At 60.3% G+C, this 14,748-nt stretch overlaps 1 protein-coding gene across 13 annotated transcripts in view; it reads left to right on the forward strand.

Moving 5' to 3' along the window:
• NRXN2 (neurexin 2) overlaps nt 1-14,748 on the forward strand; it is a 99,970-nt gene that overhangs the window by 81,355 nt on the left and 3,867 nt on the right. For 9 of the 13 annotated variants that reach the window (XM_086677022.1, XM_086677023.1, XM_086677026.1 and 6 more), the window contains 3 exons: nt 186-275; nt 3,645-3,970; nt 6,297-6,375. In XM_086677022.1, the coding sequence (XP_086533148.1) occupies nt 186-275; nt 3,645-3,970; nt 6,297-6,375 (495 nt within the window). The remainder of the gene's footprint in view (nt 1-185; nt 276-3,644; nt 3,971-6,296; nt 6,376-14,748) is intronic. The other 4 variants (XM_086677031.1, XM_086677025.1, XM_086677033.1 and 1 more) reach the window with 1 other exon arrangement.

Genomic DNA, 14,748 nt, shown 5'->3' on the forward strand with positions numbered 1-14,748 from the left:
TAGGGAGGGGACACGGGAGGACGGGGGACCCAGCGTTTCTTCTCCCGCCTTGGGTGGACCTTCCCCCCCCTTTCCTTTGGATGTCGCTGCTTACTCTGAGTCTCCTGAGAAACGCGTAATTACTTTTCTAACTCCTTTGGACTTCGCCGCCTGAGAAACCTACTGTCTTTCTAAACTTTTCCAAGGAAACTTTGATAACGAGCGCCTGGCGATTGCTAGACAGAGAATCCCCTACCGGCTTGGTCGAGTAGTAGATGAGTGGCTGCTCGACAAAGGTAATTAACCAGAATTAATTAATTAATTAATTAATTAACTTTAAAAACACTATCTTAAAGGTGCAGAGCTCTCTCTTTCCCCACCGTGCCTTCCCCATCGCCCGCCCCTTAGCGAGGGACTGATTTTCCCACCGGGATGCCCCCTTCCCCTCTGGAGTCAGTAGTCTGTGTCTTTAGAGGGGTGGTTTTGGACAAGGGTGGGGTTTTTCTCAGAAGAGGGCTTCTTCCAAACCTGGCATGGGCTGGGGTAATCCATGGGATTCCTGGACCATCCCGGTAGAGCAGGCTGGAACGCAGATCAGATGGGGAGGGAGGTTTCCCAAAGGGCCAGCAGCCAGGGCAGCCTGCACTGCACTTAGGAGCAGGAAGGCTCTGGGAAGCAGGAAGTGCTGATCCTAGGATCCAAAGGGAGGGTAGGAAGGCTTCACCAGGGTCCTCGAAGGAGGAAAAGAAAGAGTGAGGGCCTGCCATCCTACTGGAAAGACCCCCCAAGAGAATGGCTCCGGGGCACTGTCTCTGGAATGGGCCCACGTTGGTCCAGAAGGCCTCTTAGAAGGAGCAGAGGCGAGGGCAGGAGGTAGGGGCAGGGGCAGGTGTGTCCCACAAGGGTTTCTGTGTGTGCCGAGCTGATGAGGAAGACAGAACAGGCTAGCTGAGAGGCCACATGTAGCGAGGCACTGCTGGGTGTGAGGGAGAAGGCCACTTGTCGCCAAGGGAAGTTGGGGCCAAGGGCAAAGCCATCCCATTCCCTTCGGAGAGGGGGCGAGCTCTGTACCTCTAAGGCTAAACTCTAGGGGGGCAGTAGAAATGTTAAACCCCCACCTAACCAGCTGATAACTGTGCTTTTAAATGTCCACTGGGGCCTGCCCCAGCTAAAACCCCCAGATGTCACCTCCAGCCCCCCACACAGCCAGTGGGGACTAAACATGCTGATAACCAGATGTGATAAATCCGTAACAGGACAAAAAGTTAAAGGGACTGTAACAGACATCGCTAAAACCTACAGCCCCCAGCCGCACTGGGTTGCTGTCTCCAGCGGGGCGAACTTTAACCCTTTGAGGAGTTCACGGCGGGCGGGGCCACAGGGGCCGAGTTCGCTAACCTATGTAGCTTCCTCTCAATCACCCACTTCCCTCTCCCAGAATCAGAGAGGCCAGGGGAGCAGCCTGGGCTGAGGCTGGGACAACTTGTGACCCCCCCAGGAGGCAGAGCTGGATGGGCCCTGGTGGGTGGGTGGGGGGGGGGGGGGTAGGGAGCGGGGCTCGCAGATCAGGTGAGGGTGAACCCCAGCCGTCCTTTCCTAGCTGCGTGGTCACCCCTTCTCTGGAGACCTCAGTTTCCTCCCCTGGAAAGTGAAAGATGGGGCAAAACGCTCTGGTATTTCCCAGAGTGCGGAAGAGGGGAGCGCACCTGTTGCCCCAAGACTTCCAGAAGGACAGGGAGAGCGAGCCCGCTCAGCCTACCTCCCAGCACCACGAGGGGTGCTGGGGAGAATGAGATGAAGTAAGGAAGCGGGAAGGTATTTGAGAACAAGATCTGGGCATTGTTGGAGGGATGCTTTTACTCTCAGCATCTGGCACGTGGTGGGTGTGCGGTAGATATTTCTCGAATGAATCAATTTCCAGTTCCAAACCATGTCCGGTGAAGCCTAAGTCCCGTCAGATGCTTCCCGAGAAAGAGATTTGTGGGAAAACGAGCCTGGGAAGTGCTGGCTCCTGTTCCCGCCTCTCGGAGCTGCAGATGGACATTGGTCTCACAAAGGTTCTGGGAAGTCGCGTGAGACAGAAAGAAACCTGCTGTTTCAGGGTGAAGTGGTCGCTTCCCAAACTGGTTTGACCACTATACACATTTCCTGTCCGTTTTCCTCCTAATTCTTATGGTGGGGAATAATCTTGGGAGGAGATAGTCCTTAAAGGGCTTCCCCGGGTCTGGTATTCTAGCTGCTACTGACTAGTTCTCAGCTTTGGTTGCCTCCGGCTCCCCCCCCCCACCATTGTAAGATGGTGACTCTGTCCAGGGCTGAGTAAGGTGCCAGGCGGCCAGAGGGCGCCGGAGGAGGAGGAGAGGCTGAGCAGAGGGCCAGGCAGACACATCCCGCGCCCGGTCACTGGCTAGAGGCCAGACAGATGGCCGCGCGGCCCGGGGAACCCGTGTTTCCAAAGAGGGGTGTTTCACAAGTCGGACTGTCCTCAGCCCAGGTTTCGGGGGCAGGGCTTTCAGGCACCTAACTCTAAACCAGATCTTTAACGAGGCACTAACCAGAGGCTAACAAGGGCTAAGCCAGGTCTTAAACCCCCCGGCGCCAGCAGCTGAAGGTCCCGGGGGCAGGGGGCAATGTAGTGGTTCCTCTGCCCCCCGCTTCCCCCAAATAAGCAACACCAAAACCAAAGTTAAATCTAAACTTAAACATAATAAATGTCTTTTCTAAAAACCAAACCAAAGCAACAAACTCAGAGGGTTAAACCGACCCCCAGATCCACTAAAACCAAAAAGAACCGCCAAACCCCACCCAGGTGGGAATTCTGAGGTCTAACTGCTGAGCGAGGAGCGAGATTGGAGCTGGAGCGGTTTTTTGGGCTGTCAGCGAGCGAAGCAAGGTCCCTTTAACGTTTTCCACCTCTGTGCCTGCACATCCTGGCGGGGAGGAAGGCCTCTGCTCTCCAGGGCCTGGTCCCCGGGCAGTGGCTGGGCCTTGGAGGGGGGAGGAGAGAGGGGAGCCTGGCCAGAGGTCAGAGGGCTTGGTGGTGGCTGGCAGGGCAGAGTGAGGTCACCCTCACGCACGCCGGCCCTCCTCCCACGCACCGTCCTGACCTCTGGCACCTCGGTGTCGCCTCCCACTCTGCTTTGACACGCGCTGACCACTCAGCCTGGCAGTCTCCTTCTCTGTCTCTGCCTCTTTGTCTGCTCTGTCTGCTGCTTCCGAGGGCTCCATGGCTCGGGGCTGGACACTGGGTGTGGGACGTTTGGGGGAGCAGAGGGAGAAGATGGGGATCAAATTGAGGGAAGGGAAAGAAGGGGGGGGCGATGCCCCTGGAGCAGGAGAGGAGAGGGGGATGGGAATATCAGAGGCATGAGCATGGTGGGGACAGGGGGGAGCTGGGCTCCCTTTCCCAGCCCATGTGTGCCTTGGGGACCCTCCCCCTCTGGGGTCCCCACCTGGCTGGGCTAGGGGCTGTGGCTGACAAGGACTTTCCCTTTGGTGTCTGCCCCTTCCTCGTTTCTCCTACCCGCCACCCCCACCCCCTTGCTGATTTCCCTCTCCACTCCTCTTTCCTTCCCTTGGCTTCCCTCTGTTCTCCCATCCTGTTCTGATCTCTCCCCACTGCCCGTCCCTCCTCTGTCACCCCTACCAATCCCCCCGCCCGCCAGGCCGCCAGCTGACCATCTTCAACAGCCAGGCTGCCATCAAGATCGGGGGCCGGGACCAGGGCCGTCCCTTCCAGGGCCAGGTGTCCGGCCTCTACTACAATGGGCTCAAGGTGCTGGCGCTGGCCGCCGAGAGCGACCCCAATGTGCGGACCGAGGGCCACCTGCGCCTGGTGGGGGAGGGGCCGTCCGTGCTGCTCAGCGCGGAGACCACGGCCACCACCCTGCTGGCCGACATGGCCACCACCATCATGGAGACCACCACCACCATGGCCACCACTACCACGCGCCGGGGCCGCTCCCCCACACTGAGGGACAGCACCACCCAGGTGAGGGCCTTTTGGGCTGACGGACAAGGAGTGAGACTTTGGCTGGGGGAGAGGGCCGATGCCTACGTAGCCACCGGGGCGCCCCAGAGAGGGCCTGGGAGGTCTGGCGGGATCCCGGAGACTGCCACCTCATCCCTGTCACAGTGATGGGTCGGGTGAGGTGGGAAAGGTCTCCTTCCGCGAAGCGGCCTTTGCCCTGGTGACCAGGGATGCTGTATATGGGAGGGTGGGCACTGTTTCTAGGGACCCCTCCCAGGGCTAAGGGGGAGTTTGGTACTCCAGCTAGACCAGGGAAGACCGCCCTACCCAAGAGGGAGGAAGTCTGGACTGGGGTGAGGGTGAAATGAGCCCATCTGCCTGCCCCATAACAAAGGCCATGCCCAGTGCTGTGTGGGCAGCGAGAGAGAGAGGGATGGAGCCAGGATAGCATCGCTCTGGGCAGGGCACGTAGGTGACGGCCCTGGAGGGGCTAGAAGCCCAGCTGGTGGCGGCCCCGCCTCTGGAGGCTGGTGGAGGCCCGGAGCGGCGTCTCCCTGATTGCTGGTGTCCTCGCAGTGGGACCGCAAGCCCGTCCTCCGCCTGCGACCTTGAGCAGGTGCCACCGCGTAGCAGGCCTCAGTGCCCTCTATGGCTGTGGGTGTGAGGGGGTGTGGGTACAGACAGTTGCCTGGTGCTTTACCCCCACACTGCCTGCCTCGCCTGCTCAGGTGCTCTCTCTAGATCAGGTCAAGCCCAAGTGACTTGAGTTTATCTTCTCTTATACCTGGAGGGGGTGGTACCTGGGGGTGAGGCTGTGCTGGGGCAGGACAGGCCCGGCTTTGCTGGTGCCAAAAGCCAACGGAGCACGCGTGACTCACAGAGGCAACTTGGGGGCCTGGCTGAGTTTTCCAGCTCTTGCCATCAATGACTGTCGGCCCAGGGAGGGATCACACCTGGCATGGTAGACCTTATTTAATCACCCTGTCCCCGCGGCCCGAGTCACCTCTGTCCCTCATTGCCCGTGGCTGTCGGGCCTCTGTGCCTGGAGAGAGCGCTGTCCTCCCCGGGGCGAGGGAGAGGTCGGGGCGGGGGGGGGGGGCGGCCAGGGGGCCGCGCCCCAGGTCCACCGCCAGCCTGCCTTCAGCGTCTGTAAATGAGGGCCGGACTCGATGAGCACTAAATCCCCTCCTCCCTCCCAGTCCGTGTGTAGGGGGGCCTGGCACTGGCTGACGGCCTCATCCGGGCACGAGCGAGAAGTCTGCACCCCCTTCCCCTCTGCCTTTGTTGCCAAGAGAAGCTGGGGGACCCGAATGCCAGACCTTGCCCCAGGGAGCGGGGAGCCCCGGGAGAAAGGCCTGGCTCTACCCAAGATTGGGCAGTGACTATGCCCGGCGCCCATGGGCAAGACAGGCCCACCAGTCTCAGTGGGAGGGAGATGGGCAGGCCATCCAGGTGGAAGAGAGGTGGGGGGGCCCCAGGGGCCACAGCTGTGCTGGAGAAGCCCCCGCAGGACGGACTGGTGCTGAGGGGCCAGGGTGCAGAAGGAAAATCAGTGATCTGAAGATGGGGGGGTGGGGGGAGGGGCAGGGTAGAGAAGAGGCACCCCTCCCCACCCCAGACTCCTCCCACCCTTGGCCTTCAGCAGCCTTCTCCCCACATCCCGCAGTCTCCTGGGCTCCCTTCCCGCCTGGACTCTGGGTTTCCCCGCTTGGGTCTCCTCCCCAGCGCACCCTGAGCGCACTCCCCTCCCCGCCCCTTACATTTCGCTCATCTTGGGGATTCTCTTTCTCTGCAATCAGGAGGAGAGAAAATGCTGACAAAGTCGTCTCCAGTTGTCATAGCAACCACAGCCCTAATTATTGTGTGCAGCCTGGTTCCGGGCTCTGGGAAGGGGGCTGGGAGAGAGATGGGGGGGGGGTAGTGAGGGTGGAGCCAAGAACCACCCCCCCCAACCCCCCACCCTAGGCCCTGCTCCCCCTCTCTGCCTGTGCTGGCCTCCGGTGGCCCCCACGCCTTATCTCCCCCCTGCCCCGGGCCCCCTTGCTCCAGCCCTGCACCCCCAGGTCCAACGTCAGCCTCCCTGGCTTCCTAGAAATAAAAGACACAACATGTGCTGGCTCACCGACCCCCAGGAGCCGGGCAGCTGCTGCAGGGCGGGTGCTGTCCAGCCTCGCTCTGCACATCCGGCGGAAGGGAGGCCCTCGGCCATCCAGCCACAGGCCAGGGTGTGTGTCTTAGCCCAGGACCCGTCTCCTGTGTGGTCCCACTCAAGAGGTGGCTTTGGGACCTGTTGACCCACCCGCGAACCTTCTTCTCCCCCCCGCCCCACCCTTCCTCTCGCCCCCAGAACACAGATGACCTCTTGGTGGCCTCTGCTGAGTGTCCGAGTGATGACGAGGACCTGGAGGAGTGTGAGCCCAGTACTGGTGAGTGCCTTTCCCCCCTCCCCTGCCCCGGGCCCGGGTGACGCTGATGGGAGGGGGGCGACTGTCCCTGCCACCTGGCCCAAGCCCACGGGGCCTGCTGCCAGGCCTTCACTTGCCCTGATAGCTTCCTCTGCCTTCCTGCCATTCCCCTCCAGGTCCCTCCAATTGTCCCTCTGGCAAGGCCATTTCTGGCCTTTTGGTACCCCAGCCCTCTGAGTTAGTGAGGTCCTTAGCTTGGGATCCTGGGGTCGAGGGCCAAGGAATGCTGGGAGGGAAAGAGGGGGACTTTTCCCCGAGAAAGATGAATAACTACAGCTCCCATGAGTCTTTATGGGGTGCGAGCTGGGGGTGGGGTAGGAGGGGGAGTGCAGACCTAGGAACTACAATTCCCATCAGCTCTTGAGTCCAGAACTACAACTCCCATCAGCTCTTGGGTCCAGAACTGCAACTCCCATCAGTCCCTGAGGCCTGATTTTCCCTGGGTCAGTAGTAGAGGAGACCTCCGCTGGATCCAGAACCCTCCTCATTCCCAGTCTCAGAGAGGTGGCCAGACACTCTGCCAGGCCAAGCTGGGGCAGTTATGCCACACGGCAGCTCTGTGCCAGGCAGTGAGTGGGCTGGGGCGGGGCGGGGTAGGAGATGTGCCCCTAGCCAGACACGTGACCCCTGAGGAGCTTGGGACCTGAGGTCTGGTCTAGATTTCTAGAGGGGCGGTTGCTCCAACAGGAGAGCAGGTGCTGGGAGGAAAGGCTTCCCGGGGGTGGCATTCCAGGCCTCTGCTGGATCCTTCCAGCTGGAGAGCTGGGCTCGGCCCCAGCGAGAGACCAGGTTGGCAAAGCAAGGGTGGGCCTCGAGTGCCAACTGAGAAGTGCGGGGTATGGAGTGGCACAGTGGGTGCGAGGGCTGCTCAGCTGAGCAGATTGGGGGTGGCTGAGAGGAGCCAGGGGGAGGGAGGGCCTGAGGAGCTGAGGTCCTGGTGCTTACGGCTGGCAGCGGGAACGGAGGAAGGACTGAATGTGGCCAGATTTCCCAGGAAGGGATCGTGGGACCCGGTGGTGGCCTGGATGAGCTTGTGGGAACCTCATCCCTTGCTTGGGTTTCCAGAGACTTCTGGTTACCTTGCAGTGGGTAGCACCTGGGCTCTGGAGGTTGGGGCAGATGCCTGCGGGGTTGATGACGGTGATGGGGTCAGGGGAGGGGGGCAGTCTCACTGGGGCATAGCTTGTGAATCCAGCCTGGCGGGGGCGGTCTGCCAGTCCCAGAGGAGACGCTCAAGCTGAGGGTAGGCTGCAACCATGGAAGGAGTGTGGGGAGAGCAAGAAACACCACGGAGCCTTGGGGCAGAGGCTCAGGTTCCAGAGACCAATGGCAGGGGGAGAGTCGGGGCACAGGCCCCCAGACCCCACAGGCCAGAGCTGAAGAGCGTTGTTTGGTGGTCCGGGGCCCTGAGGCGCGTGGGGGAGCTGCAGGCTGTTGGGCTGCAAAGGCCTCCCCATCCACAGCCGAGAGCTGGTGCTTTCTGGAACAGACGCCGTCCACTGCGGGGAGGCCCCTCTGCTGGGGGGGGGCCATCTGGCTGCATCCCACTAGGCGATCTCAGCTCAGGGATGCACCTTCATGCTCTGCCGTTGCTTTGGGAGGTTCTGGGCATCTGGCAGCTTCCACGCAGCACTCTCCCCCTCAACCCTGCTTTACCTCCTCTACCCAGTCAGTTACTGGGGTTTCCCGTATATGGAAGCAGCTCCCCTAGCCCGGACCTGCCGAAAGGGGCCGTGATGATCAGCTCCACGAGAGCCCTGGGATAGGACTCCGGGGACACAAGGCTGTGTGGGTCTTGAGAAAAGGGCACTTGGCCCCATCACATGTGTTTGCACGCATGTGCTCACTCTGGGGGGTGGGGGGGAGGGACTATGGGGTGAGAGGAGGGGTCTGCTCTCCCTGGACCCCGTGGAGAGGAGTGTGGGGCCACACGGCCACCGCGCAGGGACAGGCAGTGCATACTGGGCCACACCGGGGCCACACACTCCCCGAGGTTCGAACTTTCCAGCCGCCACCTGGAGTCTTGTCAGTGGCCTGGATGTGACGGACGCTGAGTCGCTGAGTGCGTGCACCGGTTGGCCGAGCTCCCTTAGGCTGTGTTGGGACGAGGGAGTAAAGGGTTGCTGAGGTAGGCAGGTCGGCCGCCCTCCCTGGATCAGAGGGCCAAGCCCCTGAGGGGAGGGTGGAGGGTAGAGGAGGACTAGAAGCCGGGGGGGGGGGGGGGGGGGGGGGGGGGGGGGGGTAGGGAGAGGCTGGTGGACAGCCTGGCACCGGGCTTTGAAAATAAGGGCAGAGCGTACGCGTAAGCCTCCAGAGGAGACCGACAGAAGCCAGAGGTTCTCCTCCAGGTGTGCATGGCACGTGTGTGTGTATTTTCATACACACACCCGTCCCATATGCTTCAGGTTGGGGTTTTATCCTGATGGGAGGCCAGGCAAAGACCAAGATGACTCCAGAGCCCCTCAGGCTGATCTAGACCATGCCACCCTCCCCGTCTACCGAGAAAGGGGACTCCAGCCAGAGACCCTCTTGTGCCCCGGGTGCAGGGAGGCTTTTCTCTAGCACAGGGCCGGGCCTCTTTGGGCTCCGAGGTCAGTGTTAGAGGAGGAGGCAGCCTGGCTAGAGACAGTGGCTACCCAGGGACTGACCCCAGGGACCCCAGGCCGTTGGCATCCCTCCCACCTGCCAGATCCTCCTCCCTGGGTCCAGATGTCAAGCCTGGGATCATCCCCACTCGCTTTCCACCCTGGCCCCTTCCCAGACCCCAGGCCCCACTCCTCCTTCCCGTAGTTCGGTGAGATCATCGTCCAACGTGGTTATTTCACGTGAGGTTGGCAAGCCAGTCAAAGAAGGGTATGGATTGATGGGCACTGTGTTTTCATTCTTTTGAGAGGGAGTGCCTTCAGCGGGGGCGTGCTCTGCATCGTGGGGAACGCGGCCCACCACCCCTCGCTGTCTTCGCCAGCCTGACCCGCACATTAGGGTATGGTCCCCTGTGGGGACTTGAGTTTGCACCCCTTGAGGCACCGAGGAAGGGCGCACACGGACTCAGATCCACAGCGGCACATGTTTACATGCGTGCACACGTGTCTGACCAGGGGCGCACGCACGTACATCCGTGCACACACACTTAGGGATCTACCAGCAAGCTCACGCACACCCACTCGCACAGGTGTGAATACGTTCAAACCTAGACGGTCACAGGCCGTTCGCACCTCAGACCAAAAGAGGCGCACACACACTTAGATCTAAAGAGACACACGTGTCGTCCGTAACACACAGACACACGGCTACTGAGACCCACAGAAGCACAGACCCATACAGCCACGTGTCACGGCTCCACCCAAGTCCACACTCATGTTCAGGCCTCCCGTGTCCTGCCAGTAAGTTCGCACAAACCCATACAGGTGCCTGGTCTTACACAGACGCATGCTTACATTCATACCCACGTGTTCAGAGACACACGCACACACACTCGGAGACACGTACATTCAGATTCACACATGCTTGGAGACATACACATGGTCGGACCCTTCAGGGCATACACACTCGTACGGAGTCCTGCAGTGGTGTTTACACGTACACACACACACACACACACACACACACGTCTACACTGGCCCGCACGGGCACCCACGGATACCAATGCGCTTACTCGTATGCTCAGATGTCCACATGAGCTGCTCACAGATGGGCTCGTATCCTCAGGCCCTCAGGCCGCACATACGTGTTCAGACCCAATAAAACGCATGCCTCTGTGTTCACACACAGGTGAGCACATGCCGCTGTTCAGACCCCCGAGGGCACACACATGCGCGAGCACTCAGATTCATATAAGCCCCCCACGTGGCTCAGACCCACAGAGCCAGCTCGTGCGCTTACCCCGTGTAGGCACAACCCTTCGGAGGCTTTGCGCCCATGCATACGTACGGGAGACCCTCAGAGGCTTAACCCCACAGACGCGGGCGCGCGCGCGCTCAGACCCACACATCTAGCTCAGAATTCACAGAAGCACAAATGAGCTCACATTCCAGAGTTTCTTAAGATAACACCAGTTGCCATAATAGATCAACTCCACAGCACCTGTGGTTTAATACCTAGAAATTTATTTCTCCTCTACAAGCACTCGCCCAGGGCCTGGCCTTCCGTCTGGAAGCCACACTGTCCCCACCAGGTGAGGTCCCGAGTAGCGGAAGGTGACCCACGGTGGGGTCACGCGCGGGTGGGTTCTACGGGCCAGGGTGGAGAGGGGCGCTCATTGCTTGCGGCGATTCTGCCCGCGGCCATCGGGAGCTCAGTCTCCTGGCCCCGGCTCAGCTTCCAGGAAGGCTGGGAGGTATGGCCTTGCCGTGCCCCCGGGGAGGAAGCAGAAACAGATGCGGTGACCAGACCAGCTAGCGATTTCTGTGTCCAGTGTGGCCTCTGGGTCACCAACAGTCCATTTCACTCTTTCTCACACCCGCAGAGCACGCCTCCCCCCGCCCCCCAAGGGAGACACCCTGAAGCCTCACCCCCTCAGGGCTGTCACCGCAAAGGGGAGGGTGTCTGGGAGATGGCGGCCCGCTTGGCTGGGTCCAGACTTGCTCCTGGGTGTCCACATGTGGTCTGGATCCCCGTGAACTAAAAGGGTAATCGATCTCACGGACCACACAGCTCAGCCCAGCCCCAAATCCAGTGGGCCAGAGTCAGCCATCACAGTAAAACCTGTCATGCAAAAAAGAGAGGAATGGAAACCCCCCCCCAAGACCCCTAGTTCTAAGCCTTGAGGAAATCCAGCCCCCCCTGCAGTGGGTGAGACTCTACCCCTGTGGTGGGGAACTTTCTTCCCTAACCCCCGTCCTCTACTGTCTTCGAGAAACTCCCTCTCCTTGGTTTGTGGCCCTGGTGCTGCCTCTGTGAAGGGCCTCCCAGTTCTTATCCTCCGTGGCCTCCTCGGAAGTGGGTGTTGGGAAAACGTCCTCCTTGGGGACTTGGCCCACTTCCTGCCCCTGCATATTTGGGGGCCCAGAGGTGGTTTCTCAGGCTCCAGCAGTCAAAGCGGCTGCCCTCAGAGTTCTTTCCCAGACACACTTGCGAAGCCCGTTTATTTCCATGTTGCTCTGATCATGGAATCAGAGCCTGTCTCTTCATTTAGCGATGACGCTTCTGAAGGCCTTCGAAACAGCAGGTGGGGAGGCCATACCCTCCATCTGATCTGTGAGTCGAAGCCGAGGCCTCCTTGTGCAGGTAGACATCTCACGGGGTCATTGTCCCTCACAGCCATCTTTGGTCTCTCTCGCGATTTGTAGTTTGGAAGCATCGGCTCTCTGGACGCTTGGCAAGCCCCGCGTTTCCGGGCTCTCTCTGTTGCCTTCGTCTCTGCTTGCAAAGCCCCCACTCTTGCCTAACTCAGTCTTCTTATGATGCATTACTGAAAGCCGAAAGGAAAAGCCGGCATCGTCACCCCAACTTTCCTGGCACATTCCCTTGGGGCCTCAGCCTCCGCCGGCGCACGCTCTGCCCCGTAGGGCATCACAAGCAGAGGCTGGAACCCAATGTCCCGCATCGTACGCTGCTTCATCTTTCCAGCCCTTTCCCTGGCTTGTTACCTGAAGCCCACGGGTTTTGGGGGCACACAGGTCTGGTTCGGCATCCGTACTTGTGAAGGCAACGTGTGTTTCTGTAACAGATAACCCCCAGATCTCAGTGGTTTCTTCCAGGGAAGCATCTCACTCAAGTGAAAGCCCACCAGGGTGCTTCCCCATCAGCAGGTGGCTCCGCCCCAAGGGGCGCTTTGGGAATCCAGCCTCCTTCCCTCCTGGTAGCTCCTCCGGACTCAGCAGGCAGTTTGCGAGGTCACTGGAAGGAGGGGAAAGGGCACGCACCCGGGAGACTTTCCCAGGCGGCTACTAGCAGCGGCCCCTGCTCAGTCATACGGCCACACCTACTTGTAAGGGGTGCTGGGAAATGTAGTCTTGCAGCCCAGGATAAGGAGACCATGAGTTTGGGGAAAGAGGCATTCACAGAGGCCTGCCTCACACGCTGGGACCCACGGGGGCATGCTCACAGGCTCTCGGTGGGGCATGCACGCATGCGCACAGGAGTTCAGACCCAGGCTCAGAAGCAGGTGGACCCAGGCACAGCCAGGGGCTCGCTTACACGCACGCGTCTGTGCAGATTCCCTGACGCTCACGTGCTCAGATCCGTTGAGGTTCGTGTGCACACGATGCCCAGGTGCACAGGAACAGACTCTGAGGGGTGCGTTCCTGCACACACACACACACACACACACACACACACACACACGATACGCATCCGCTCTGACCTTGAATCCGCCTTGACGCTTGCCATTGGCTGCGCTGGTGTTTCCGAGTGGGGCGGGGCGCCATCTTCCAGGTCACTGCACGCAGTTGGGCACAGGTTGTTGTCTACTGGAACAGGTGAGTAAGGGCTGAAATCTAGCCAGTGCTCTCTGCTCACCAAGCTGCGTGTCCTGGTCCCTGGAGCAGGGCTGTGGCCTCCAGGAAGCCAGAGTACCTTTTTCTAATTGTGTAAAGAGAAGCTATTCGCCAAGTCGTGTGCGTGCAGGTCTGTGGCCACACTGAGGGGCTGCCTTTTTGCGAACCCACACGAAACGCCCTGTGGGCTAGTGGCTTTCTTGCTGTCACAGCCTGGGCAGGCACCCCGCGCTGGCGGACAGGGCCTCAGCCAGCCGATTGCTCAGTCTGTGACACTCAACCTCAGTGCTAGGTGCTCTTTTGGGAGTAAGCACGTCCTGCTTGGGTGGGAATGGGGTTCTTGGGTACATTTCCAGTCAGGAGTCGCTGTGCCCTGAAGGCAGAAGGGGCTCAGCTTGCTGGTTTCCTTGGCCAGAATGGCATTCTCTCTAGTAAGTGGGACTGACATGTCCTGGCATTCAGCTTAGGAGTTGGGTGGGGGGTGGGGGGGGCTTCTGTGATCCATGCTCCTGTGAGTATTTCCCAAGTGCTGTAGCTGCCTGAGGTGGGGGAGGGGTGGGAAGTCCTTCTCAGACTCCCGGGAGCACCCCATTCCAATGTACAGCCTTGTAGAGCTGGACCCGGGGTCCCAGGCACCCCAAGTCTTCCTCAAACGCCCAGTGGGAAGGGGAGCCCCTGGTTGGACTTTCACAGTGAGGAGTCTCTGAGGGGTCCTCCCTTCCTCCAGAGCCTGCTAACTCCTTGCCAGGACAAGCTTGCTGGACCCTGGACCAGTGAACGAACGACCCCAGGGAAACCCAGTGCCCTATGTTACATGCGGCTTGCCTGCCACAGAGCCAGTACGGCTTTGATCGAATGTGGGGGAAGGAAGACAGCGCGGGGTCTTGACAGCGTGTTATCTTGTGGGGACAGCAGGAGCTGTGGGGTGAGGAGACGGAGGCTGGGGTGCAGGGCCATGAGAAGGGGGCACCGAGGGGCAGTTGTGGTGGTGCGGAGGATGTGGGTGAGAGCGGGACACCCTCAGGAGACGCCGTCAAAGCCTTGGACAGAGAAGGGCCCAAGGAAAGCTCCCAGAGAAGCTGGGGGACACAGGGAGACGGGGCTGAGACCCAGATATGGAGGCAGGACACAGCTGGGGTTGAAGGGCAGGGACAAGAGTCAAGGTGACCAGGCCTGGGAGGGCTCTGGAGCCTGGGAGACGCTGCACAGGGGGACCTTGGGGGGCCTGTGTGCCCCAAGGTCCTAAAGAACCAGTGAGTTGGGACCAAAGGTTGCAGAGGGCTCAGGCTAGGCGGGATTTGTCTGTGGTCCAAGGCCTGAGGCCCTCCTCCCCCACCCCTAGTCTATCTGGGGGCGAGAGGGTAGAGAGACAAGGTCTGTGCCCTGACCGGCCTGATTAACCCCTGCAACCGGTGGCCCCATCCAGCATCGAAGGTTGAGATGGTGATGGGTGAGAGCTGGGTCAAGCCGAACTCAGCGGTGCTGCTCTGTGTGGGTCAGGGGAGGAAGGGTGTTCAAAACCCAGTTGTTCTGGCCCGTGAGGGGCTCCCACCCCATCCCCAGATACCTAGCCTGGCCGGGCCCAGAGGAAATGCCTGGTGAGTATTCCTCCCCTTCCCTTGGTCAAAACACGATGAGCCCCCGCACCAGGCCCAGTGCTGGGTGCTAGGGAGATAGACAGATGGGCCTTGAACCTTCCCTAGCAGTGAGCCCAAACCAGAGGCCTTCTTGGGAGAGGAGGTATTTGGCCGGACTCGAAGCACGAGTGAAATATTAGCAGGGGTGAGGTGTTCGGAACAGAAGGCAAAGGTCAGGAAGAGGGCCGGTGGTGTGGCCCAGCAGGGAGAGGAACTGTGCCGTGACAGGACACAGGCTGCCAGCCTCCCCCTAAGAGCTG

The sequence above is a fragment of the Puma concolor genome, chromosome D1 (assembly GCF_028749965.1).
Source record: "Puma concolor isolate L17-30 chromosome D1, mPumCon1.1.hap2, whole genome shotgun sequence".
Classification (NCBI taxonomy): Eukaryota; Metazoa; Chordata; class Mammalia; order Carnivora; family Felidae; genus Puma; species Puma concolor.